This window comes from Pleurotus ostreatus (genome assembly GCF_014466165.1).
Source record: "Pleurotus ostreatus strain PC9 chromosome Unknown scaffold_4, whole genome shotgun sequence".
Classification (NCBI taxonomy): Eukaryota; Fungi; Basidiomycota; class Agaricomycetes; order Agaricales; family Pleurotaceae; genus Pleurotus; species Pleurotus ostreatus.
In genome coordinates this window covers 2,336,574-2,360,558 of record NW_023503159.1, presented here as the reverse complement: position 1 = coordinate 2,360,558, position 23,985 = coordinate 2,336,574, and the positions used below count along the sequence as shown (strand labels likewise).

The window sequence follows — 23,985 nt, the reverse complement described above, 5'->3', positions numbered from 1 at the left end:
GGTTGTTGCCAAATCAAGACAGCTCACACGTCGGTGGCAAACGCGAGCACATGACAGTTTGAAATTCCCGAAAGCAATTGTACAAGCAAAATTACAAGGTGACTATGGAAATGGTCCTTGACATGGTTAGAGAAATTCTACGGATCAACGTCCATCTCGTTCGACGCCGCTAAATGCGCAGAAATGCTGGTAGGTTCGTGTTGTTGAGTTTGCTGCAACTCGTTTTCGATGTCCATGCCGTGGGCCTGTGCTATGACAGTAGCGAGCTCCTCTCGCGCTTCCTTATCAGCCTCCTTGAGCATCGCTTCTCGACCCTTCTTGCTTTCCACGGGGTCGACGGAATTGTTGAATCCGGGCGTGAGTCCCTCGAGGGCCCATAGGTAGGAGTAATCAAGCAGACCGTTATTTTCGAGCGCATTTGACAGGGCAAAGCCAACAGTTTCACTGAGGAGCGGGTGGTGAAGTATGGATGGGTAGTATCGCCCACCGATCATGGTAAGCGACATGATGGCTTCATAACCGTCTTCGAGAATCTGCCGGAATCTATACCCATCGGGGGGAGGGGGCAGAAGGGACGAGAGTTCTTGTGGCAGTGGATGCTTCGGGCGATTTGCGAACAAAGAGCCGGTAGATGAAAGGCCGGCGATAGCACTCAGCCTCGGAAGTGGCTGCGACGAAGTAGGAGCAGCGGATGTGGATGTCCCGGCGACGTTGGGTTGGACAGCGGACGGGTCCACCCAATCTTGGTCGACCAACTCATACAACATCCCACACGCACGGCATTCCTTTTTCGGCCCACTACCGTTCCGTTGTGGTATATCTACCAACAACAGTCCGTTCAACCGTAGAAAGAGACCTCTCGAACCCGCATCCACCTCTGACGAATCTCGAATACCCACACCTCCCAGCTTCTGCAGCAAGGATGTACCTGGACCCGCGGGGGTAAAGATGTGTTCGGCGCCTTGTGGCGCGATGCAACGACGAGCGACTTTGAGCCTAACGAAATCATCTACCCATATGCGCTCAGCACCCCACCAAACTCCCTGGTACCTTGTTTGTGTTACTGTTTGCGATGGCGGAGCGGCACCCATGACTTGCGTGTTTAGCGAATTAAATTCAGATTGCGACATTTGTGGATCTGGTGCGGATGTATTGGGGTATGGTCGGGACTGGGGTGCATTGGGTGCACTTTGGGCTCGGACAATGGCGGCGGCAAGTGAATCTGGGGTATTTCGGTTGGGTTCTGAAGGAATGGTATACGTGTATTCGTAATCATCTGTTAGCGACCAGTACGCAGTCAGTCTGGCGGCAATCTGCAGCGCGACGGCGTATGGCGAAGCCGCGTCATTAAATGAAGCAACTTGGTTCGCCGGACATGGATCGAATTTCGTTGTATCTTCGGGCTCTATCTTTAGATTGACGCGAGGAAAGTTTTGCAGCGTGTCTACGACAGCAGCTGGCGCGTAGGCCTGATATGGGAGTACTTGATCGTCACGAAGGAAGTATTCACGATTCACGGCGAGGAGTTTCATCACATAAACTGTGGATTGCTGTACCGTCCACGGTGGTGAGTCGTCTTCACTTTCTTGCACAGTAGACTCGCCACCCTGGGAGGATGGTGGCGCCTGGGTGGGATCCCGAGGAGGGGGCGTTGGCTTTTGTAGAACAGTACTCTTCAGCTTCACATCTTCCACAAGTCCCGGCCAGAAGGTGATGCTGTCTGTGCCGTTCGGGCCGAGTATCGGTGGGTCAAGGGCACACCAGAGCAGTTCACCAGGCCTAAACCAGCGCTTGAGCTTCATGCTCGTCTTACAATTGATTGCCCGCAGATCAGAACTCCTGTCTGGGACGGCAGGAATCTTTGAAACTTTGGCCCCAACATGGGCTCGGGTAACGGAGGTGAAGACGCTCAGGTTGGAAGGTTTCTTGGGCTTCTTGTCGCGTATGGGACGACGAGACGGGCCGGGGGACTGAGTAGGCGTTTTACGCAGGGGCATTATATCGGCCATTTGGTAAGTTATGTCTTTCTGAGCGCGTTTCGTGCAGTATTTACAGAGGCACTGAGCATTGCGGTCGCCGTCTTGCAACTTCGTGAGCCAGACAGCGTGGGGGATGAATTCTGGCACGGAACGAAACCGTTTCCCCGGGGCACCTAGACGGTGATACGACGATCAGACGCTGCACGGCTTGTATTGCATGCGAACGCACCAAAGAGATAAATATCGTGACGTGGGGTGTCTGCCTTTCCCTTGTGGTGATCGTACATTGCATAATTCTTCGGCCATTTTTCGAGGACATAATCCTTTCCAGCTAAGCAGCTATCTTAGTCGAGGAGAGTAAACGGACAGTAGGCAGCTTACTTGGAAGTTCCTTTGCAAGTGCAATTGCTCTCCCTACTTCAACCTGCCACTTCTTGCATATCGGATGGTCGTAGTCCACTGGGTCCATGAAATTAACATGGCCCTCGGTGTCGACCACTCTTGTGGTGTTTACGGGCCAAGTGCTGCTGTCCCCGTCCGACGCAAGTATCTGCACCCATTCTGGGTTTGGAGGCAGACTATACTTCGCAGAATGTGTACGAATCCGAGCAGACATGGTACAACGAGAAGAACAGCTTGTAGTGATGCTATTTCCCAATAATCCTGATTATGACCGTGGGAATACTTATACTGACTCAATATATACCGCGAAAAATACTCGTTCCTTTTCTCAACTGATCTCATTTGAAACTTCTTGAAATTGTTGGAGCCTCACATTTCAAAGTAAGGAATCATAGATTCGCCGCACTTCATCTACGCCTTGGACTGGGTAACCCACAGACTTGGTGTTAAACGAGGCGGCAATAGCGGCCAGCGTCTTTGCAGATCGTCAACCATCATATATTTCCATAGGGCGACGTTTTGAAAGTTCGCAACATTCTTGTATTTCTAGAATGTATCTTTGACAATGGAGTTTCACGACCGTGAAGCCTCTGCTTGAAATCGGAGTCAATTTCATCGAACACAGGACAGACATCTTTTACCCCCCACAACGATCACCACCAACCCCCTCATAAGTGAAGAATGATGAGGCCAAAGTCGAAACACTGGGCTGTCTCTTTAGGTTTAACCGTGGCGACCTACTACACCTCGCCTGGAGGCGTGAGCGTACAGACGTTCCGTAGATCAGGTACACCTCTACCTGGGTCCATGGCGCTATTGACGCTGTCTTTGACTCTGCGCAAGGAGGAGTCAGGCAGTAACCTCGTCGGACTACTCGCAGGCATAGTGAAGGCATTTCCCAGTGACTGTCTTCTTGCTCCGGAGGATGAGAAGCCGCCTGTCTTCTTCTCTGACTTGCCGGATGAAGTCCTACTTCTCATTGTACACAGGATGGATAATACAACTATAGGGCGCTTTGCCCAGGTCTGCCGCAAGGCATGGCGGAGGTGAGTTTCGTCATTATAAACTGTTGTGAAGAATCATATATACATTGTAGAGACTTGGTCGTTTCGACGTATAAACCTCCACAAATTTCGTCGCTGACCGAGTTGGTCCCATTTATCGAGCGACATGGACATGACTACCGTCGCGTATATATCGAACAACCTAGAGACCGGCAGCCTGGGTTGACGTTGAGCGAGAACCACTGGGTCAATATATGTTCAGCCCATTTGTTCGAGCTACCCCAACTATAACCCTTGTTTTGTGCGTAGATCCGCCAACTTATAACCTACAACCGGTACTTGTGAGTCCCTCTCATTCGCGTACAGCATCGCATAGCTGATGCGACTACAGACGGTCCTTCCCTGATGGACGAGTGTTGTCCCTCCTTGTGAACGAGGAATACGCCCCACAGCAAATGATTCCGCTCTCGAGGAACAACTCCCGCATGAAGTGAAGGTGCCCATCGTTCCCTTATTCCCGGCAAAACTATCACCTCATCTATTCATCCACTCATCTTCGTTCATGGGGCCTTCTTGCGGGCGAATGGGCACTTGAGGGGACCACGATCCAGCTCTAGACTCTCAAAGCGTGCCCCCCAGACGGCGGTATATTCGCCGCCGTCCTCGACGACCATCTCACCAGTTCTTCCACCATTAAACCCTCCAAGTACGAAACGTCCAACACATCCACCGCCCGCGAAGCCTTGTGTTACGTCTTCACTATGACTCTCTCCCTGCCCTGTCACTGGCAAGTGGCGGGGGATGTGCAGCCTGTGGCGTTGAAGCAGGAAAGGCTGTTCTGGTTTTCTGAAGGTTAGATCGTATGCGTGAGTAGTCGGAGTCGGTCCTGGCTTTGCAACTCAAGTATGCTTGAGCGCGCCTAAGTACGTTCGTTTTGGGAACTACATTGCTTCAATAAGTTCTCCAAGCAGGGCATTATGGAGAAAATGTCAAAGAGATTGCAACGAGTACATCTCCATATGATGATTGGCCGACACGCATCATAAAATATGCAGCGTGGTGCAAAGAAGTGACATTTCCCCACATGTGCGATCAAAGATTGACCATGGCATCATCTGAGTTGACGCTCGGGGTGGACGTTGAGTTGTACCAGCATCTCGCCATACCAAGCTCATGACAAAATGGCGCATCAAGGGCGGTGGATGGCCATATCCTCTTCCTTGGACGGGGAGGCGGCTGGCAACGGGGGTCCCCTGTCATGGCCCTGACTCACGTGAAGACGCCCCTTTCATGCTGTATGTGATCGGACCGGCGCTATCAGCTCGTGGTCTTTAATGATGGAGCCAAGTTGAGCGACTGCCTTCTTTTTAGATGCCTCTAGTCGCAATCAGCCTCTTTCTTTCTTTCACGCTGTCTTTCACCCTCTTTGACCTGCGCTGGACATAATGTCTTCAATCAAGCTTGGGCAGTCCAGCGGCGAGCGACCTAGCAGAGGAAACTCGTACTCTCCAGCGCCCATGTCGACGAGGTATGTGCTTTGCAATGTACAGTGCATCGGGAGTGATTGACAGGAATTCTGTCGGCAGTCGTTTGGAAGTGGCTCTGCAGAGGATGTCACAGGAATCTTCGCAGCACGAGTACGATATCAAGCGTCTCGAGGTGAGTGCTTGCAATCGTTGTCGCCACTGTGGTACTGAAAGTTTTGCCAGTCGCAGCTTGCTGAGAATCTGAGTAACTTCCGTGCTATTAATGGCCTTCTCCAGGATGCGTTCGGGAGCATTCAGGTAGGTGCTCATCAATCATTCCAGGCCCTGTCTACCTTTCTGCTGCGAAGTTTCTGTTGGCTGACAGCTCCAATCATAGCGGACCACCAAGCGGGCTGACACGGCCCTCAACACACAAATACCGCGCATTTCAGACGAACTCGACGAGTCGCTGGACGCACTGGCAGAACTCGCAGAAGCGTTACCAACGATACGTACCCAGGTAGCCGATATACGGCGTGTCTACACTTCTGGTCGCCAAAAGGTACATCATCTTCCTCTCCCATCCCCGTCCCATCATCTTCTCGCTACACGTTGTCTGATGCTTCCTTTTGCGTTTCCGATAGGCACAATCGCTCGTAGACGACCTCACATGGCTTAACACCGAATTCTACGAGCGCTGGCGGACCATCATCTTCACGCCCAACAGCCCCGTCTCTTTGCGCTGGAAGGCCCTGATGCGGCTGGTCTTTGCCATCTCGTTCCTCATGTGCACATGGCTCGCATGGATCGCGCTGTCAGGCGCATACCGTGCGCATCGACAACGACTTGTATGGGGCGACCGGTTGATGTCCTGACCATTCCGTCCACTTGTTATCACGTTTGCTTCCGCTAATTTTACTAAATCCCGATACGGGAGGACCTTCGTTTGTGTTTGCCTTTTCAATTTCGATTTCTCTCTAGTACTCCAGAGCTTCAATGCGAGTTCCAACTGACGATTTTTACGACGGTATTGCATAAATCAGCGTTCGTAGATTCTACGACATAGCATTGTATCATTATTCCATATATCTCTCTAAATAAACTCAGCATATGCACCCCTGAGTTGGAACCTACCTACCATACACGGTCGTACCTGCAACCTGTAACCACACAATCCATTATCTATTTAGTATTATCTCATGGACGGATTCGACGACCTCCTTGCCCCGTCACGCAGCGTGCTCGAAGAGAACCCATTCGAGGATCCATTCGGGAAACGTTCGAACTCGCCGGATCCTTGGGCAACACCTTTCCTGAATTCCGTGCATGGAGGTGCGCATGATGATCCATACGCTGGCTTCGGGACGTCGAGTGCAGGAGCATCTGCGGCAGCGCCGGGATCAAGTGCATACGATGAACACGATGAAGGCCACCGTACGGTAGAGGAAGAAGCAAAGGCGGAGGTCCCCACTAGCCCTGGTGTGCGCGATGTGCGCGAACCACCGCTCACTATCGAATCAGCAAGCTCTGCGGACCCTTTGGAGTCGTCGCGGACGAAGGAGGACGCGACAGATGTTGAGGACGCTTCGTTGCTGCCACCGTCGGGTTCTACTCAGCCCCGTTCTCCAGGCTTCCGAGAAAGCGTCCCACAGTTCTCAGAAACGGCGACGATACGGCCGCCACAAGAGGACGCATTCCCTTCGTCTTCGTTTTCGCGGTCCCCTCCGTCGTCTACGACCATCGTCACTTCCCCGCCGTCTGATATACACGGCGACGGCGCCGACGCGAATAATGCCGTGTCGCCAATCCCACCGACGCCCACGTCCCCGTCCATGATCGGCAGCCACGCGCAGCCGTCGCCTGTCGTCTCTAATACACACAGTGCGGGAGCGGATTGGGGGACGCCGTTCAGCCAGTCGTCGAAGCCCGGGCTGGCGTTTGAGCAGTCGTTCGCGGGGCTGGGTCTTGGTGCAGAATCGAGTGGGTGGCAAGAGAATGCAACTTCCCCTACTGCCACTACCACCATCACTACCACGAAACCTAGCCCGAGCGAGGACGATAGCGACGATGATACACCCATTGGGCAGACATTCGGGAAGCTTGTCGCGCAGGCTGAGTCTCAGCAAAAGCGTCAGGTGTGTATTGTTTTGCAGTTATTTTTGTTACGAGACTGAGTACTGAGTGTTTTTGCGGTCTGGATGTAGTCATTGCAGAGGAACGACGCTGGTCTACAGCCGGTCTTCGTGATCTCGGTCGACGATCCTCAGAAAGTCGGCGACCCCATACGCGGGTACACGATGTACACCGTCCACACACGCGTGAGTCTCATTCTTCTCCGCCCCATTCCCAGAATATCAAGTTGAAATGTACTCGCCCGCAGACGACCTCCCCCATGTTCCAGAAATCCGCCTTCTCCGTCCTGCGGCGTTACTCCGACTTCCTCTGGCTCTACGAAACCCTCTCCTCGAACAACCCCGGCGTGGTCGTGCCCCCCGTGCCCGACAAGAACCCCTTCGGACGCTTCGACGACCAGTTCGTCAAGCAGCGACGGTTCGCGCTGGAGAAGTGCATCCAGAAAATTGCGAACCATCCTCTGCTGGGCAAGGATGCGGACTTGAAGATCTTTTTGGAGAGCGATACGTTTGCGCTGGATGTGCGTCTTTATTTTAATGTGGATGTGGATATATGCATATGAGTGTACTGATGCTTTGGGTAGATCAAGCATCGGAAAGCTGAGCTTGCCCATGAGAGGGGAGGCATTATGGCGTCCATTGGTCAAGCAGTCGCTGGTCCGAGGTTCTATGAAACAGACGAAGTTTGTCGCTTCCCCTCATCTTCTCCTATCAGTTGCTAACTACTCCTTAGTGGTTCGACAGGCAGAAGGTCTACCTAGACAGCCTCGAGTCCCAGCTACGGGGACTCGCCAAGGCCATCGATGCCGTCGCCAAACAACGCTCAGGTATGTACCTTCGAAGTCATATATAGACTATCTATCTTTTTGTATACGTCACTCATCCCGCAATACGGCAATATTGTAGAACTAGCGGCTGCCACGGGCGAGTTCTCGCAGAGCGTAGGCGATCTATCGGCGTCGGATATAGGGAAGGGGTTGTCCCATTCGTTGTCTGGGCTTGCGGACGTCGAGCGGATGGCGCAGGAGATTCAGAGCACGCAGTCTGAGCAGGATCTAACGACTATCATGGGCACTGGTGCGTTCCTCTCTATCCTGTATGCCTACTTCGTGCCGTTGCTCATGCTCTCGTGTTCTTGCAATGCAGTGGACGAGTACGCTCGGTTGATTAACTCCGTTAGGGTGCGTCCACTCTCCCTCAATTGATTAGTCAGTAGTTCATTTCTACCCTGCTTATTCGTCTAGATGGCATTTAGCTCTCGCATCCGCATCTACCATGCGTGGAAGCAGTCAGAAAGCGACCTCATTCGTGTCAAGCAATCTCACGAGAAGAACCGTGCCCAAGGACGTATCGCAACAGACAGGCTCAGTTACAGTCTAAGCCAAATCGCCGAGGTACATTTTATTCCTCATTCCTCACTCTCATCCTTTGATATAACTATCCTGAAATGATGCTCATAATTTGATTTGTAGGCAGAGAAACGCGCGGCAGAGTCCAAGCACGAATTCGAGCACGTCTCGAAACTGGTGAAATCCGAGCTTGCACGGTTCGAACAAGAGCGGGTGTCGGATTTCAAGGATTCCCTGCACGCGTTCCTAGAGGGTATGATTGAGAGGCAGAAACAGCTCATCAATGCTTGGGAAGGGTATCAACAGATGTTATTGAAAAGGGACAATGCTCGCCACCCAGCAAACGGTCGAGAAGCTCCCGCTCCAGCGTAGATTACTGATTAGGTTTCTGGTCCATGATCCAATGCGTTATGCGAATCAATATATTGAGATCGATAGAAGTGATTACTACAACATGTTAAGTAGAACGATGCGTCCAAGTGTCAATGATTGTTGATGTGTTGTTTTCTTGTCAGTTACCTTCCCGTCACTCACTCACTCCCAATAGCGAGGCATCTTCTCATCGCCCGCCACCTCCAAAAAGTCCGACGGTCTCTCCCGCTTGATTCCCCTCCGTCTATTATTGACAGGTAACCTCTGATACGCCGAGTCCTGCCCCATAGCTTGCTGATTCTGATATTGGTTGTTCCAATTTTGATACCCGCCTTGCTGCAGCATATTCTGCGCCGCCTGCAATTGCTGCTGCTGCTCCTGTTGCATCGACGTAGCCACCGCTAGTGCCGTCTGGAAAGTCTGCGCATGCGAGAGCTCCATCTGTAGCTGCTGGTACTGCATTTCGGTGGTTTGGCGGACGTGCGCCGGGAGGGAGGGGTTTTGGAGCATGACGGAGATCTGGGCAATCTGGGCTTGGAGTTGGGGAATGCTCGCGGTGATGGCCTGCGACATGTCCATTTCGCCGCCAGGTTGTTGCTCAGAATATAGATCCTGGTCAAGATTCGTCGCCTCTGGGTTTGATGCCTGCAAAGTAGTGGATAACCTTTTAGTAAATCGATACACTAGAGGTATGGAATGGGATCACCTGAGGGTCTGATGCTGTTTTACCATCTCCCTCGCCTTCCACTTTCTTGCTCTCTTCGATAGCACGGTCAATATACTCAGTAACCTTCGTCCGCATGGCCTGGTCAGGCGCAAGTTTGTCGAGTGAAGCCACTTTCTTGTCGCAATTGGGACACATGAAGTCGCGTTCGAGGAGATGCGTTTGTATACATTCTTCGCAGTAGACTTTTGCGCAGCACGGCGTCTTTACGGCGTCGCGGAATAGCTTACTATCAATGGGACAGGCGAGGGAGGAGTCTGTTGGAGCCTTCTCGCGAACTTCCGCTACGGTCAAACCTTTCGGTCGTGTTACTCGTTTCTGCCATGATGCCCTATGAATGGCTTGAATTAGCACGTCGTTGGAAGCAAGTGTGCGTGAAAGGTAATGCCCACAGGTCGGGTTGGGCGACGACATAACCTCCTTCGGGAGTGACCATGACGTTCTGCCCGGCATTCGGGTTCTCAACAGCTTTGAGCATACTTCGGGGAATACCAGTCGTGCGCTTTATACGAGGACGGTTGTCGAATTCCCGATCGTTGTTAGTCGGACAATCCTGAATCCAGTGTCCTTCGAGGATTATAAATGAGGATCAGTCTAATGAGCGGACAAACGGCGGCAGACCTTTCTGTCCACATCGATAGCACACGTAGCTCGGGGGCAGAGGCCGGTCATTCTGGGGCGCGGTGAACGGCTTGCCTCCGCGCGAGGGGAAGCCAGTACCACGCGGATTAGTGTAAATTTTGGTCGCACTTGTAACAAAACATTTATATGAGACAAGATGCTACAATACGACAAATAAGAATGCCGGTAAGGCGACACCAACTGTGACATCTTTTCCTGGGTTTCTTCCCAATTGGCGGTTTGTGCTTGGAACATGGCCGCCATAGCTGCGGCCTCATCCTCCTTGGTGATATTGTTCTTGACGAAGACAGGCTAATCCGAAGCGTCAAATCGAGGTATTGCTCAAGAGAATGTGATAAACGCACGGTCGCGGGTTTGGGGGGAGTTGACGTTGTTGCTTCCTCTTTACCATCGAAGCGCTTGGACATAGCACCTCTATGCCAGGCGTTGTGGGTGTTTGCACCGGGCCGTTGGACAGCATCCGAGGTTGGATGCTGGGAATTTGCTCCTGCAATATACATGCCAGCTCTGCCTTTGCCGGGTTTAATGGCAGGCATCCGCTTGACGACGACCGAAGACGACCGAGGAATTATGTGCGAGTCATCCTTGTACTCTTCGCCTGGTGAGCGTCTCCCCTTACATCCCAGGACTTGACTATACGCTCACCTTGGTTTGTATCGGCATCGAAGACGAACAGATCAAAGTCATTCGCCTTACCCAGATTGTTGGCTAGGATGATCTCTCTTTTGAGGTCGAACACTGATATTCCCGTACCGTCGAAGGTCACCCGAGACTCGGCTTTCTGAGATTTGAATTTGTAGAATATTGAAGAAGCCATGATATTAAACAAATATCATATAACTAAACAAACAGAGAATTTGAGAGAAAAGCTGGTGGTCAGTGATGGTGGTGGTTGCGGTTGCGGTGGAAGTGGTGGTTGAGCGTGGCGTTGTTGTGACTGAACGACAATGTCACAGTGTTGCGTGTGGGAAAGTGTTACTTGGGGCAGCCCCTGTCACTAGGAACATCCGAGCGCTTACCGGAGGCTCCCCTGGAGCGCCCTCGGAAAGCAGCGGATCGTCCGTCGCGTTATTGTACCGTGTTTGCAGCGGCGCCAGGTTCGGTGACCCTATATATAGAACCGTGTAAACGTACGATTTCTGCAGCAAATTTTGCGACCAACGCACGACCATGGGTGTTCAGCACGACGGCGCTGAACTGCGCCAGCGCAAAGCCAACGGTGACACGCAAAAACTTGTCATTACGGACGAGGGGAAGAAAAAGGACCAGCTTTTGGACCAACATACTACGTGAGTTACCACTGCCTTCTCAGAAAAATGACTGTTTTGACATTCGTTTGGTAGATATGAGTTTGGTGGACCATGGGGCGTCGTGGCAATCATGACTGGCTTCCCAGTGCTCATGTACTATCTCTGGATTTGCTTGTGGTTCTACGACGGCAAGCTCGTGCACCCTACTTCTGTTGAAGATTTCAAGCCGTTCCTCCTGAGGATGTGGGATCATGTTCGCGTTGTATGTTTCAATTTAGTGACCGAATCGTGCATAGACTGACATGCGGGTTTTAAGGATGCTTATCCAAATGCCTACGCTTGGAAGGTCTACTCGGGGAATATCTTCTTCCAGCTATTCCTTGCCTGGATCATGCCTGGATACAAGCAAGAAGGCTTACCGGTGCCCTCCCTCGGCTACAAGACGCTCATGTATAACTGCAACGCCCTCACCTCCATGTATGTTACCTACATCACCGCCGCCGTCCTCCACTACACTGGTACATTCCGCCTCACGGAGATTATTGACAACTACGGGCACATTATGTCGGTCGCCATGATCTGGGGCTTTGGCGTCTCGTTCGGAATGTACTTCTTCGCCATCGCTACGGGTACGCAGATGAGAATGTCGGGCAATTTCTTCTACGATGTGTTCATGGGTGCTTCGTTGAACCCGCGCATTGGCTCCGTCGATCTGAAGATGTGGGCTGAGGTCCGTATTCCTTGGGTCATCGTGTTCTTCCTCGCCGTCTCCGGTGGCTGCCAGCAATACGAGAAATACGGATACGTCACACCCGTAAGTGACCTCCGTCTCCGTCAATCGTTTCTTGCCTCAGCCTTTCGTTAGAATATGGCGTTCATGATTCTCGCAACGTGGTTCTACTTGAATGCCTGGTGAGTTGGCCTTTCACATCGTCGTAAGAACGCAACTGAATACTCTGCAGTTGTAAAGGTGAAGAATGTATTCCCCAGACTTGGGATATGTATCATGAGAAGTGAGTACTGCGATTCCCTGCTTTCACGGTCGCGTGCTCATTGGTTGCAGGTGGGGGTTCATGGTTATCTTCTGGAACCTGGCGGGTGTACCCTTCGTACGTGGTTCGGCTCCGACGTTTTGACTTTGGCTCACAATTCCGTTAGACTTACGTCTACTCGGTTGTCTACATGGCGTCTCATGATCCCTCCAAGTACCAATTCTCCACTCCTACCTACGTCCTCATCTACTCTACGCTACTCACGGCGTACTATATGTACGTTTTGCTCTTCAAAGCCTCATCCGTCAATACTAATCATGCGCGACAGCTGGGATACCGCAATGGCTCAGAAGAGTCACTTCAAAATGCAGACTCAGGGTATCCACGAATTCCGCAAAACCTTCCCCCAACTCCCCGGCTGCGTCGTCGAGAATCCAACATACATTCAGACCGAACACGGCAACCGCCTGCTTACTAGCGGGTGGTGGGCGTATTCCCGCAAGCCTGTGAGCACCCTTTACATGTTCTCACCTTCTGTGACTCAAATGTCTGATAGAACTACGTCGCGGACTGGACTATGAGCTTTACTTGGGGCGCCATCATCGGCACAGCTACTCCAATCCCCTACTTCTACTCAGTGTTCTTCATCACCGTTCTCATCCATAGATGTAGCCGTGACTTTGAGCGGTACGTTCTGTCTTCTGTAAGCTGTATTTGGGTGATTCAACTCATCCTTGTCCCTTGTAGATGCTCTATCAAGTATGGCAAGGACTGGGAGCGTTATTGCGAGGTTGTCAAGTACAAATTCATACCTTACATCTACTAATGCAATATGACTATGTTTGGTTTATCTATGTTTACCAAATGACCGATTATGGACTGTGTGAATGTGAATGAGTCATGTGACGCTCGGCGTTGGGTTTCTGACTGTGGTGTGCCTGATATAGCAAGTGTGTGTTTTGCTCCGACCACGTAACGAAACCGTCCACACGACGCACCAGTGCGTTCTCCGCGCGCCTTTGCTGCTTCAAAGGCTCGCATAAGCCCAGCTGCCACTCTTATCTCTTTGGCTCCGTGCCAGCGCGATATCAGACGACCTTTTCACGACTCGGCCATCTGGTCTATCCCCTCGCATCCACAGCTACGCCATGATTTCATCCCGAAGGAAGACGCGGACGCACAAGCGGTCGGCTTCAATGTCGAATGCCCCAGGATATGATGATGATGAATTCAACGAACCCCCTCCGCAGCACCCGACCTCCTCTTCACCCGCAAAAAAGTTTGTCACCAATGTGAGACGGACACTCAGCCAAACGAGGCAGAGAAAGAGAGACGCAGAGCCAGTGAGTCGCGCGGTCTCGTTGTGCTATCTTCAGTATGCTGAAGGCGTCGACCATGTGCAGCAAGAAGCAATGCCGCCTCCGCCGTACGCACCGTCCTCAAGTCACTACCGTTATCACGACCCCTCTACAGTGCCCTCCACATTTCCTCCGACCCTTGAGCAAATAGCCATGGGCTTACATATCTCACGCACGCCTCACTTACGGACGATGACAGTTGGTCTCCGAGGAAGGGGAAACTCTTCCGTCGGAAGAACCCCCAATACCCCTGACGTCGCACAAGTGTACTATTCGCCGTATCTGTCGCAGAGCAATGGCAGCACGATAGTCGGAACCTCGCGTTCCCATTCCAGGTCCAGCTCGCGTGCTCATGCGCGAACTCCCCCCGTCCAAGCTCCCCCAGTTCCTATCTTGCCACAACGCTCCGTATCTCTTCCGCCCCCGCCGCAACGTTCGTCCCTCAAACGCCCCTCTAGCCACACTCCCGAACCCACACCACGGTCTACATCCACGACACCTGGTTTGTCCAACGGTTCTGTCACATCCGCCTCGACCGAGTCTAGTCTCAGCACTACCCGTTCGTCGCTACGAGGACGCTCACTCCTTAACTTGTCACTCAAAGGTAGAGTGGGTTGGCTCCTACCGGGCAAGGGCAAGCAGGCAAAGAACAGCTCTGACACACGCTTAGCTGTGGCTTACGAAGGCGACGAACAAATTATTAGGAAGGCCGTGCGATTTGATGAGCGTGTCTCAGTCGATGCCCAGCGCGACAGCGAGGAGCTTGCACACACAACTTCTTCTACCCCGGGGACAGGCCGTTCGTAATCGACGAACTCGCTCTTCTCTTGCAAACGCTAAGCGCGTCTTTGCTTTGGTGATATACGGCTTCTTACTCATCTCTCGTCTGGGTCGGATTACGGAGCTCACTTTCCGGCTCCTATGCTTAGGCTTTTTCACCCTGTGCCATTTTGTTTCTGCACCGCGACACCTCCCCTCCCCCATCTACACATTTGCATGCTCTTATATCTTTATTTCACAACTGCGCATTACTAGGCAACACTATTTTTATTCGTCAATCACATACATACACATATTGCATATCATTACACTCCAGTGCACCCGCGAACGCTCCCGCCTTGCTGCACATAGTATTACCCAGTGTAGATGTTCAATACAATGTCCAACTTGGTTCAACTTCGGTGGCTGGCTGACGGAAGTATAACGGCTTGTCGGCAGCGGGCAGGCGCTAGGGTTCGGCATTTCCCCTATCCAACTTTCGAAGGGCTGCGCCCTCGGCGACAGCTTGTTCCCTCTTCCACCCTCCACCACCTCCTCTGCGCATACCTTCGACGTCGAGACGGCTAGCTTGAAGGACCTTCTCAACGCGTTACAGCAAAGGTTCAGGTTATAGAATCCGGCATTCGCGCTTCACGTGCGTGGCGCTAGAAATTAGAATCCCAAGAAACTTCGCCCTCCCACCCCCGCGAATCGTTCACATCGATGGCTCCAGTAGAGACAGAGTATTATGACTTGGTGCGTCGGTTACTTTGATCCTTTGGGATAGAAACTGACGTTATATCATGTTCATCCGTGTCCGTCGCGATGTAGCTGGGCGTGCATACTGATGTCGAAGATGTGGAATTGAAGAAGGCATACAGGAAGCAAGCCATGAAGGCGCGTCAGAATATACAGTGTATGCCAAAGACTAACGCATTGCTGTCTGTCATTAGTATCACCCCGACAAGAACCCGTCAGCCGACGCGGAAGAGAAGTTCAAAGAGATCAGGTGAGTCATATTGCCCTCATGAATGTCCAGAATTTAACTGTTTAAACATTATAGTGTAGCCTACCAGGTTCTATCGGACTCGGTGCGTATCATGCTTTCGCTTTGTGTTACCTGGCATTGACATAGGCTGAAGAATTTGCGAGCCGTTTACGATAAGAATGGGAAAGCAATGGTGCGTCTAAGCGAGTTTTCTTCCGATGATTGGTGGCTGACTCGCGCGAATTTCTAATCAATCGGAAATGCGTATGCAGACGGACAAAGAAGGAGCGCATACAATGGAGGATGCGGCTGGTTTCTTCGCAAATGTCTTCGGTGGCGAACGGTTTATGGACTACGTGAGTTGCACCGAGTTGACTCAAGTATGCATTACCTCACCTACGCCCGTTAGATCGGCGAAATATCAATCATGAAAGACATGACATCGACCGCTACAGCAATGATGACTGAAGAGGAGAAGACAGAGATCGAGCGACAAATGAACGAAGGCCGGGATGGTGCTGCTGCGACTCCAACTGTGGCTGGTGCACCCGCTTCTCGTACGCACCTAACGCTTTCCTTTCTGTCGTATTCCTGAGGATGACGTGTGGACTCGAAATATAGCGGCGGATGTTCATGTATCGCCTGCTCAACCTTCCTCTCCTTCAAAAGAGTCGCAAACGCCTTTACCCAGCTCGAATCCTCCGTCCGTCACGTCCAGTAGCAACATCGCTGCTTCATCCGTCCCAACCTCCCCATCAGCACCCGCCGGCGCCGCCGTACCTTCATCGTCGACATCCAAAGACGCCGCGAAAGATGCGGCCGATGCTAAAGAGAAAGACAGGAAACGCAAGCTTACGACAGAGCAGAGAGAGGCGTTGCAAAAGCAGGAGCAGGAGCGGAGAAAGCGGATGCAGGAGAGGGTCGAGACGTTGACGAAGAAGCTGATTGAGAGGCTGAGGCCATTCGTGGAGGCGAAGAAACCTGGAGATAAGGATGATGCCGAGACCGTGGCGTTCGAGGCGAAGATGAGACGAGAGGTGGAGGATCTGAAGTTGGAGAGCTTTGGTATTGAGGTGAGCTCTATGTCTTGTTATGTCCGAATACCCCGGCGCATTCGGGCAGGATCGAGCCAAACTGCGGCCGCTCGAGTTGCTTTGGATCGTTCTACGGCTGGTTCTTCGGTTTGGTATTCTGGTTTACACCGACTATCGCACCGTTCTCATCCTTGTCACGCGTGCCCTGTCCGGACTGGGCGCAGAGTTCCCCAGCATACCCCAGCATCTCTAAGACCTCCATTCTCCATGGAGTTTTCTCAGATCCTTGATCTCGTCTGTCACCGCCGGTCTGTGACAATTACACAGCCTGTCTTCGCTGCGCTCCCGCCATTATTCGCGACATCTTTTATGCTGTGATACTAATAGCACATTGATGTACAGCTGCTCCACACCATAGGTCATGTGTACATGATGAAGGCGACCTCATTCCTGAAGTCGAGGAAGTTCCTAGGCATGTACGTGCTTCCTCTGATTTCACGACATCACTCTCGCGGGATCGTGTATTGCGTCACTCCCTTCGATTGTGCTCAGCTGACATGAACACGCCTACCTAGACCTGGCTTCTTTTCCCGCTTGAAGGAGAAGGGTACCCTCGCGAAGGACGTTTGGGGCGTGATTGGGAGCGCGTAAGTGTCTGCATTTTGATAGCCCTTCTCCCGCTGAAATGTCAATCAATACCGTTCTCAGGTTGAGCGTCCGGGATGTCATGTTGGTAAGTGTACCCCCAATTAGGGCGCATATGCAATGATTTGACGTATGCCGACTTTGTCTTGTGCTGAACCTAGGAAATGGAAAAGTTACAAGCCAAGGGCGAAGTAGCTGAAGAGGAGCTGAGGGCGCTCGAGATGGACATGACCGGTAAGGTACGTGCTCCGTCGTTGGCATGAATATTCGGTTTCCTCGTTCCTGGTGCCTATACCTTACTATGCATTATATGCAATGTTCGCCGCCATTCTTGGAACACCGCATTGATGTTTCCTTCTTTCGCAATGCTGACTTGAACATCCGTTTGTAGATCATGCTGGCGTCATGGCGGGGAGCACGTTTGGAAGTCATACAAGTTCTCCGCGAGGTTTGTGATTGGCTCAACTCTCATTCCCCGATCGTTCATGAAATACATGCCCTCATAGGTGGTGGATAAAGTCTTGAAAGAACCCGGCGTGTCAGACGTAGTGTTGGTGAACAGAGCAAGGGTACGTGTTCCAATCATCTAATTCACCTTCCGGATACGCCCCACTCAGATTTATCATCACCGCTTGTTGTTTCTTATCTGTTCTCCTTCGCCATGTGCATCCCTTGCTAATCTGATTGTACAGGGTTTGCTCTTCATCGGCGCGATATTTAAAGCGGCTGTTCCAGATGAATCTGACGCAGAAAGGCGCGAACTAGAACGGTAAGTGGTCTTATTGCTTCCGCTTATATTGTTCTCATTTCTCCTCTCCGTGCCATCTAGAATGGTCGCTGAGGCTGCCCAGCCCAAGTCAAAACACCATCCGTCGAAACTCGCAGCCTTACGTGCGAAGCGTGAAGAAGCCGAACGTTTAGCGAAAGAGAAGGGAACTCCTGCTCCTGGTACTTCGCCGACCGCCGCACCTTCTACACCGCTCACCGAAACCCCTGCCGCGCCTGCTTGAGACTGCGAATTTATGCCCCGTTGCTTTTTGCTTATAGCTAGTTAGACCCTCGTACACTCGCTTCATCTATCTACGCGTACATATATAGGGACTTGATCTATTTTCATACTACACTACAGTTAACTCACATAATAATTTGCCTTAGCTATTTAACTGATGCCTCGTTAACGACGGAGTATCCGTTCGGAACAAGGGTTCGCTCATTTGCCGTTGACCATTTGGTGAGCACACTGCACCTATGTGCGTCTCAAAGTTTAATACAACGATGTCTGCTGCTCTGGATAAATGATCCTACCTGGGCGAAGAATGCGTCGTCGGACAGAAGCCGCAAGCCTGTATGTGCTAGACCCTTTGTGATGACAATAGCGGCATCATGGGCTGCCTTCGTACTCGCCGACTGGGCAAATGCAGGCGTATGGTTGCCACCACCAGGCGAAGTAGGTATCGCTGTAATTGTTCAGATGCATCCTGACTTTAGGTAACGATAAACGTACCGAACATTGGGTGGAGAGAAGGTAGACCTTGAATCGGCTTTAGACATGGAAGGAGGCAGGTTGGTAGAAGATGTACGCACGATATGTCACATTACCCTAGAAGCACCGTTGAGTTCAGCATTTAGAAGGAGAAGGAGATCTAGACGAACGAAATCTGTCGATGCAGTACTTCCGTCGGTGCTTGTAATGAAGCCATAGCGGTGACCCACTATCTTGGAGAACTCTTCACCTATCGAGTTGAGCTTGGGTTAATTGTATGATCCCGAAGCCACTGCGCGTAGATCTTACCCATAGCAGGGTTCTGGTGTAGGTCATAATACGGCAGGCCATACGTTATTTTATATTCGCATCCTGTCGCCATCGCCGCCGCTCTATTTTCATTTATCAGATATGAACTGCGTTGGAACCATGAAATCACGAACTGAAGGCATGCCACCACTCTTTCTTGAAATACCTTGAGTTCTGGATATGTTGCCGTGCGTATTATCCACTGCATGGATGCATAATCAGGTATCACTTATTGATATCGATTTGTTCTCAGCGATTAAACGCACAAAGATGAATGAAAGCTACTCACCGTTCACTGCCCAGTCTTTACCTGGGCCGATGATGCCGTGGACACGATGATCAGGTTTTATCTGCTGCCGAAGTACGGAAATGCCGGAATACGCAAGGAAGGCAGCGTCAAGCGCATTCGTTCCTTCCCTATAGAATTAATCTAGGCTCAGAAGCTAAGGATCAGAAAAGAAAAGAACCTACCACGGCGAGGCGCCTGCGTGTGCACTATAATTCGTTAGTCACATTAATTATCTTCGTTCAAGGAAGGAAGTAACTGTGATACCCACGCAAGACCAAAATACTCGACATTAATGGGTTGCATGGCATTTGTGCTCCCCGTGCTTGCTGACTGCTGTGGACCGGGACTGGGGTGACACCTGCGAAGCCGAAGCAAGTGAGCCGATGGGAAGAAGCCGCCATGTCATTTCGTGGCCGTACATCACACACGCGTCCATCTCATCATAACCACCTCGATCGAGCAGAATAATCTTCCCCCCTCCCCCTTCTTCAGCTGAATGTGATATACGGAGAGTCAGTGAAAGTGTCAACCTCAAAACGATGCCCCGAAAGGGAATGGAAGTACCAGGTGTTCCCAAGAGAATCACTTTGCCAGGGATGTCGTGAGCTTCCAAAGCCGCTTTGACTGCGATGGCCACACCAACTCCACTCATGGCAATCAGATTATGCCCACAAGCATGGCCCATTCCAGGTAGGGCGTCCATTTCGGAGTTAATCCCAAGGACTCGACCTCCTTCAGAGCGCTGGAATTCAGCTCTCCATGCAGTGTCAAGACCTAGGTAATGTCGGGTGACAGTAAACCCATGGCTGAACATAAAGTCCGTCAACAGGTCATGAGCGAACCTAGCGCAAGTCGTAAGTTAGTAACTAAATGGGAAACAGACAGGTGTTAGTAACGTACTTCTCCTCGAAACCCAATTCAGGATGTCCTAAAACAATTAGCAACGTATCAGTCAAGTGTATGGAGGCTCGTTACCATGTATTTGAAGGCTCAAATCCCGCAATTCAGGGTTCAGTTCATCAAGTTTGCGTTCGATAGTCCGAAGCACGTCCGGTCGATAGATGTCCTTTAAAGAGTCCGAAGGAGAATACGCTGGAGGCTTTTCTTCCCCTTCACTTGGCCACCATTTCTCTGGCGGAGCGTAAGAAAAGTCGCAGCACAGATTCATTTGGCGACATGGCGGCTACATCCAAAAGACCATTGAGCGCTCGTGTTTTGATCCATGCGAGAATAGATATTAGGAAGCTGCATACCGTTAGATCGGATTTGTAAACGTCTTCATATTTGGGAGCTGGGCTCTTGTTCGTGGCGTCCTTGTTAGCCTTTCCAGAAGGCTTGGACGACCGATGAAATAACGCGCTGAAGCATCCAGGAAGTCGAGGCGGGGACATCTTGGGCTTCAACTGCAACTGTGGGGAGGAAACGCTCTCACCCCTTGTGCGTACTTTATACGAAACTGCACGGGCACCGGCGGTTGAGTAAAGCAGAAGAATCATTAATCGCTTCTCATGTGGATGGCTTTCAACTTCCCGTAGAAGTCGGCGTTTAGATAACCTCGGACGGGTCACAGCCACTGAAATGCAAGGCCAGGATAGTATACACAGTCTGGAAATGGAGCGGAAAAGTACTAGAAATGATGGGAAACCTTATGAGGTGCTACCGTGACTATTTATCGAGACAGATGATGAGTTCATGTGCACACCGAGGTACTGCGCGAACTTCGCCCACTTCCCAGGTTCTTTGGGAAGCAACTTGTCCTCGCCCTTCACACCAACGTATAGTTTCCCAAACCGCGAGTAAAGTTGGCAATAATTAGCCGTTGATGATGATGCCGCCGTGCGTGGGTTAGCGATCATGAGAAGAGTCTCGGTTTCGGTCTCGTTCACAATTTTTGCGATCTTCAAGAGGCCAGGTAGAAGCTCCATTGACCCTCGCCGAGTAGTAAGCTGGATGACACCGGAAAAGCTTCGAGGGATGAAGAGGGCAACAGTCCCTAGGATATTCTTTTTAGTACGCGTGAAGAAGCAGTGATATATTTCATACCTCGTCGGGAGGTCATATCAACATTGATGGTTTGGTCAGGTTGCGCGTCGGCCTGTAAGTTGTTAAGTAAAATATATATCGTGCAGAGTTATTGATTTACGCACTAGTGTGACAGTTATATCTCCTGTATGACTTGATGCTCTGGCTATGGATTTCGCCCGCCCTTCGTGCAAGCACGCAGTAGAGAGTTCGACGTTGATGGCACCTTGGTGAGTTTCGAACGAAACATTAGGAGGGGCTCGCCAGCCCTTCGGTGGGCGGTGGGTGTCTGACGCGGGCAGACATGGATCAACCCAATACGATCCTTCCGCGAAATGAGTGGGGTGCTGTGTTGATTATCAAGTATCGATTTACCTGTGATGTCTTCTTTCCGTTTCTGTAGGTGAAGCCCATTTACGGGCGCGCAGTCCGAATCAGCACGCCGTATAGAAAGCGAAGGCGGCGGTGCTAGTGAGGCTGCAGGCGCTGCTCTGGAACTTGTACTGGGATAGGCCGGGCCATACGAACGTTCAATGTCGCTGTACGGAGGGGGGTCTTGAGCCTTTGGCTGGGTGTCAGGTGAGGCATCATCCATCAATGATTAGCGTTCCGTTACTCGGACGCGAAAGTGTACTTACCTCGTCGTACTTTCGAACTAGCACAGAAGATCTTGCTTCAAGTATCATGGTAGTGAAAGAAGGGTTTGAGAAGAACTTCTGGTAGGGAATCACATATATATGTCGAGACACCGTAACACTGCCCTGATCAAATTGCGCGTGCGATGTGCCCGTGGCGACTGCGCAGTCTGCGCCGCTAGTACGGCAATGATTTGACTACAGCTTTTGATTATGTTCGTTGCCATGATCTTGGGCGTGTCGCCGACGGTCCCCTTCACCCGCTGTCTGCGTTCTGGTCTATAAGAGGGCGTATCGAACCCGGGCCGGCCAGTGACTTCTCTCTACCGTCACCCAATGTGCCCAAAGCCGCAACCAAAGTACGCAATTCAGAACGTCCAGCTGCTGACACGTTTTGGATGGCGCTAGAAAATTTAGCAGGTGAGTAGGCAGTGTACGGCACTCCGAGTATGTGAATCTGATATAAAACTATACCAGCGACGAATGAATATTGAATGGCCATTCCTGCACTACAGCAGGTTGGGCGCGCGTCTGCACCAGGACTTCTCTTCTCAGGCATGCGCACACCGTAGAAAGAATGGATCGTACTTGGAGCATCATGGATCAGATAGGCTCAAACTGCCAGCCACTGGAAAGCCGAGTTCGCAGCCCTTGGCGACTCGGTGCCGGCAGTCTCTGGCACCTGGTCTTCCAACGTGTACCTCTGCAACGTTTCAACCTTTTCTGCCATGGCGGGGATGCTCTTTTTAACCCTCCAGTCCCTCGGCCTCGTCCCTGGCGTCACGTATCTCGTAACCGCCATTGGCGTCCTCCTGCCTTCTCGAATACTTCGAACCAGCGCGTTCTTGGTCAATTCAGTCATTGTCTACTATAGTATTCGGTCCACTGCGACCAACGTCCCCGCCCATGACTACTCTGTTGGTTCTGGTTACATAACGCTGTTGATTCATTCATCAGTTCTTTTGCTTTTGTCTTCGCCACGCTCCGATTTTCGACAGCTCAATCAAGCGGAACCGACGACGACGTTATCGTGGTTACAATGGGCGTTCGCTCTTCTTACCAGTCCTCGTCTGATAGGATGGACGACGGGGAAAGACAAAGAAGGCGTTCGCAATTGTCCCCCTCAATCATCGGCTCATCTAGCACCTCCGCGGCCATCCCTGACAGAACAATTCAAAACGGTGGGCAATCGAGTGGCCGTTTTGGCCACCGTTCTAGCCATCCTAAACACCAGAACCTTTCGCCTGAATGTCGAAGGGGGTCCTCGACTCGTTGACCTGCCATGGCTCTGGAAATCGGTTTACGTTGTCATTTGCGGCTGCGGGACATACGCAGTGATCGACGTATCACACAGACTTTGGATGTTGCTGCTGGTGCTTGCTCGCGTACGGCAGCCGTCGGACTTCCACCCCGTGTTTGGGTCAATGGCGGATGCGTATACACTGCAAAGGTTCTGGGGGTAAGTGGTCTTTGTACACACACGTAAAAATCAAACAGCATGCTTACTTCTCACAGCCGAAGTTGGCATCAAATTCATCGACGAGTACGGGCCCTTACGTCCCTGCCACCAACCCGACTGCTGACAATCCTCCCGTAGAAATTCCTTGCCCATGCGGAATTCATAACGCGGGACCTTCTCGGACTTCCAGAAGGCTCCACCTCAGCGGCAATCATCAAACTGTATACTTCGTTCTTCGTTTCTGCCTTGATCCACGCGGGCGGGGACTACGCATGTCTGCGAGGTAGTTCAGTGGTGAAGACTAATTACTTCGGAGGCGGGGGGAGCATACCATTTTTTCTCCTCCAAGCGCTTGCCATCCACGTCGAATCCATGGTGATCGCCGGTTTTCGAAGAATGGAGCGTGCGTGGTTCAATCAAGGAATGAAAGAGATAAGGGGAAGGAAGGCGCTGAAGCTTATTGGATATCTGTGGGTGTGGGTGTGGATGACGTGGACCGTACCAATTGCCCTAGGTCCATTGCTTGAGGGAGGCCTGGCGAGTATAACTGTATACTAACTGGAGCGAATCTGCGGGCACAGGCTGTGTTCTTGTTTCTTGGTATGTCATTTATATATGATACAGTAAGCGTCCCACCCTTTTCATGTATATGTTGTACCTTCATGTTACTTATACCTATGTGTATGGTGGAT

The 23,985-nt window shown here is 51.4% G+C and overlaps 11 protein-coding genes across 11 annotated transcripts; 7 read left to right on the top strand and 4 right to left on the bottom strand.

Annotated features, from left to right (window-relative positions):
* Positions 1–137: 137 nt before the first annotated feature.
* On the bottom strand, positions 138–2,595 carry PC9H_006613 (uncharacterized protein; the record flags this gene model as incomplete). The annotated part of the gene is made up of 3 exons (XM_036776157.1): positions 138–2,152; positions 2,209–2,310; positions 2,361–2,595. 3 exons carry the CDS (start codon positions 2,593–2,595, stop codon positions 138–140), a joined length of 2,352 nt encoding a protein of 783 aa, XP_036632176.1.
* A 593-nt stretch (positions 2,596–3,188) lies between these two features.
* PC9H_006612 (uncharacterized protein) lies at positions 3,189–3,879 on the top strand (the record flags this gene model as incomplete). The annotated part of the gene is made up of 4 exons (XM_036776156.1): positions 3,189–3,427; positions 3,478–3,631; positions 3,695–3,726; positions 3,777–3,879. The coding sequence occupies 4 exons, from the start codon at positions 3,189–3,191 to the stop codon at positions 3,877–3,879; spliced, it is 528 nt and encodes a 175-aa protein (XP_036632175.1).
* Positions 3,880–4,830: 951 nt separating this feature from the next.
* Positions 4,831–5,726, top strand: PC9H_006611 (uncharacterized protein; the record flags this gene model as incomplete). The annotated part of the gene is made up of 5 exons (XM_036776155.1): positions 4,831–4,913; positions 4,936–5,044; positions 5,095–5,169; positions 5,249–5,413; positions 5,496–5,726. 5 exons carry the CDS (start codon positions 4,831–4,833, stop codon positions 5,724–5,726), a joined length of 663 nt encoding a protein of 220 aa, XP_036632174.1.
* A 324-nt stretch (positions 5,727–6,050) lies between these two features.
* VPS5 (Vacuolar protein sorting-associated protein 5) lies at positions 6,051–8,704 on the top strand (the record flags this gene model as incomplete). Its single annotated transcript, XM_036776154.1, has 9 exons — positions 6,051–6,986; positions 7,056–7,169; positions 7,232–7,504; positions 7,568–7,666; positions 7,717–7,810; positions 7,890–8,060; positions 8,130–8,164; positions 8,228–8,377; positions 8,456–8,704. The coding sequence occupies 9 exons, from the start codon at positions 6,051–6,053 to the stop codon at positions 8,702–8,704; spliced, it is 2,121 nt and encodes a 706-aa protein (XP_036632173.1).
* Positions 8,705–8,866: 162 nt separating this feature from the next.
* PC9H_006609 (uncharacterized protein) lies at positions 8,867–10,887 on the bottom strand (the record flags this gene model as incomplete). The annotated part of the gene is made up of 7 exons (XM_036776153.1): positions 8,867–9,349; positions 9,411–9,759; positions 9,821–9,995; positions 10,050–10,177; positions 10,252–10,361; positions 10,415–10,662; positions 10,716–10,887. The coding sequence occupies 7 exons, from the start codon at positions 10,885–10,887 to the stop codon at positions 8,867–8,869; spliced, it is 1,665 nt and encodes a 554-aa protein (XP_036632172.1).
* Positions 10,888–11,240: 353 nt separating this feature from the next.
* Positions 11,241–13,138, top strand: ERG4 (C-24(28) sterol reductase; the record flags this gene model as incomplete). Its single annotated transcript, XM_036776152.1, has 10 exons — positions 11,241–11,359; positions 11,414–11,582; positions 11,637–12,134; positions 12,186–12,232; positions 12,283–12,333; positions 12,384–12,429; positions 12,479–12,588; positions 12,641–12,818; positions 12,869–12,999; positions 13,060–13,138. The coding sequence occupies 10 exons, from the start codon at positions 11,241–11,243 to the stop codon at positions 13,136–13,138; spliced, it is 1,428 nt and encodes a 475-aa protein (XP_036632171.1).
* Positions 13,139–13,460: 322 nt separating this feature from the next.
* On the top strand, positions 13,461–14,477 carry PC9H_006607 (uncharacterized protein; the record flags this gene model as incomplete). The annotated part of the gene is made up of 1 exon (XM_036776151.1): positions 13,461–14,477. The coding sequence occupies one exon, from the start codon at positions 13,461–13,463 to the stop codon at positions 14,475–14,477; it is 1,017 nt and encodes a 338-aa protein (XP_036632170.1).
* Positions 14,478–15,152: 675 nt separating this feature from the next.
* PC9H_006606 (uncharacterized protein) lies at positions 15,153–18,106 on the top strand (the record flags this gene model as incomplete). The annotated part of the gene is made up of 16 exons (XM_036776150.1): positions 15,153–15,185; positions 15,261–15,326; positions 15,383–15,438; positions 15,493–15,520; positions 15,572–15,610; positions 15,690–15,773; positions 15,827–15,974; positions 16,039–16,490; positions 16,854–16,927; positions 17,027–17,098; positions 17,160–17,184; positions 17,258–17,335; positions 17,488–17,544; positions 17,603–17,665; positions 17,789–17,865; positions 17,926–18,106. The coding sequence occupies 16 exons, from the start codon at positions 15,153–15,155 to the stop codon at positions 18,104–18,106; spliced, it is 1,533 nt and encodes a 510-aa protein (XP_036632169.1).
* Positions 18,107–18,306: 200 nt separating this feature from the next.
* PC9H_006605 (uncharacterized protein) lies at positions 18,307–20,568 on the bottom strand (the record flags this gene model as incomplete). Its single annotated transcript, XM_036776149.1, has 15 exons — positions 18,307–18,342; positions 18,402–18,553; positions 18,601–18,627; positions 18,681–18,696; positions 18,750–18,829; positions 18,889–18,971; positions 19,023–19,116; positions 19,178–19,305; positions 19,360–19,383; positions 19,446–19,535; positions 19,597–19,669; positions 19,742–20,019; positions 20,078–20,105; positions 20,153–20,360; positions 20,431–20,568. The coding sequence occupies 15 exons, from the start codon at positions 20,566–20,568 to the stop codon at positions 18,307–18,309; spliced, it is 1,455 nt and encodes a 484-aa protein (XP_036632168.1).
* Positions 20,569–20,672: 104 nt separating this feature from the next.
* Positions 20,673–21,885, bottom strand: PC9H_006604 (uncharacterized protein; the record flags this gene model as incomplete). Its single annotated transcript, XM_036776148.1, has 6 exons — positions 20,673–20,731; positions 20,880–21,170; positions 21,221–21,272; positions 21,325–21,524; positions 21,575–21,767; positions 21,838–21,885. 6 exons carry the CDS (start codon positions 21,883–21,885, stop codon positions 20,673–20,675), a joined length of 843 nt encoding a protein of 280 aa, XP_036632167.1.
* Positions 21,886–22,562: 677 nt separating this feature from the next.
* On the top strand, positions 22,563–23,851 carry PC9H_006603 (uncharacterized protein; the record flags this gene model as incomplete). Its single annotated transcript, XM_036776147.1, has 3 exons — positions 22,563–23,293; positions 23,350–23,377; positions 23,432–23,851. 3 exons carry the CDS (start codon positions 22,563–22,565, stop codon positions 23,849–23,851), a joined length of 1,179 nt encoding a protein of 392 aa, XP_036632166.1.
* Positions 23,852–23,985: the final 134 nt, after the last annotated feature.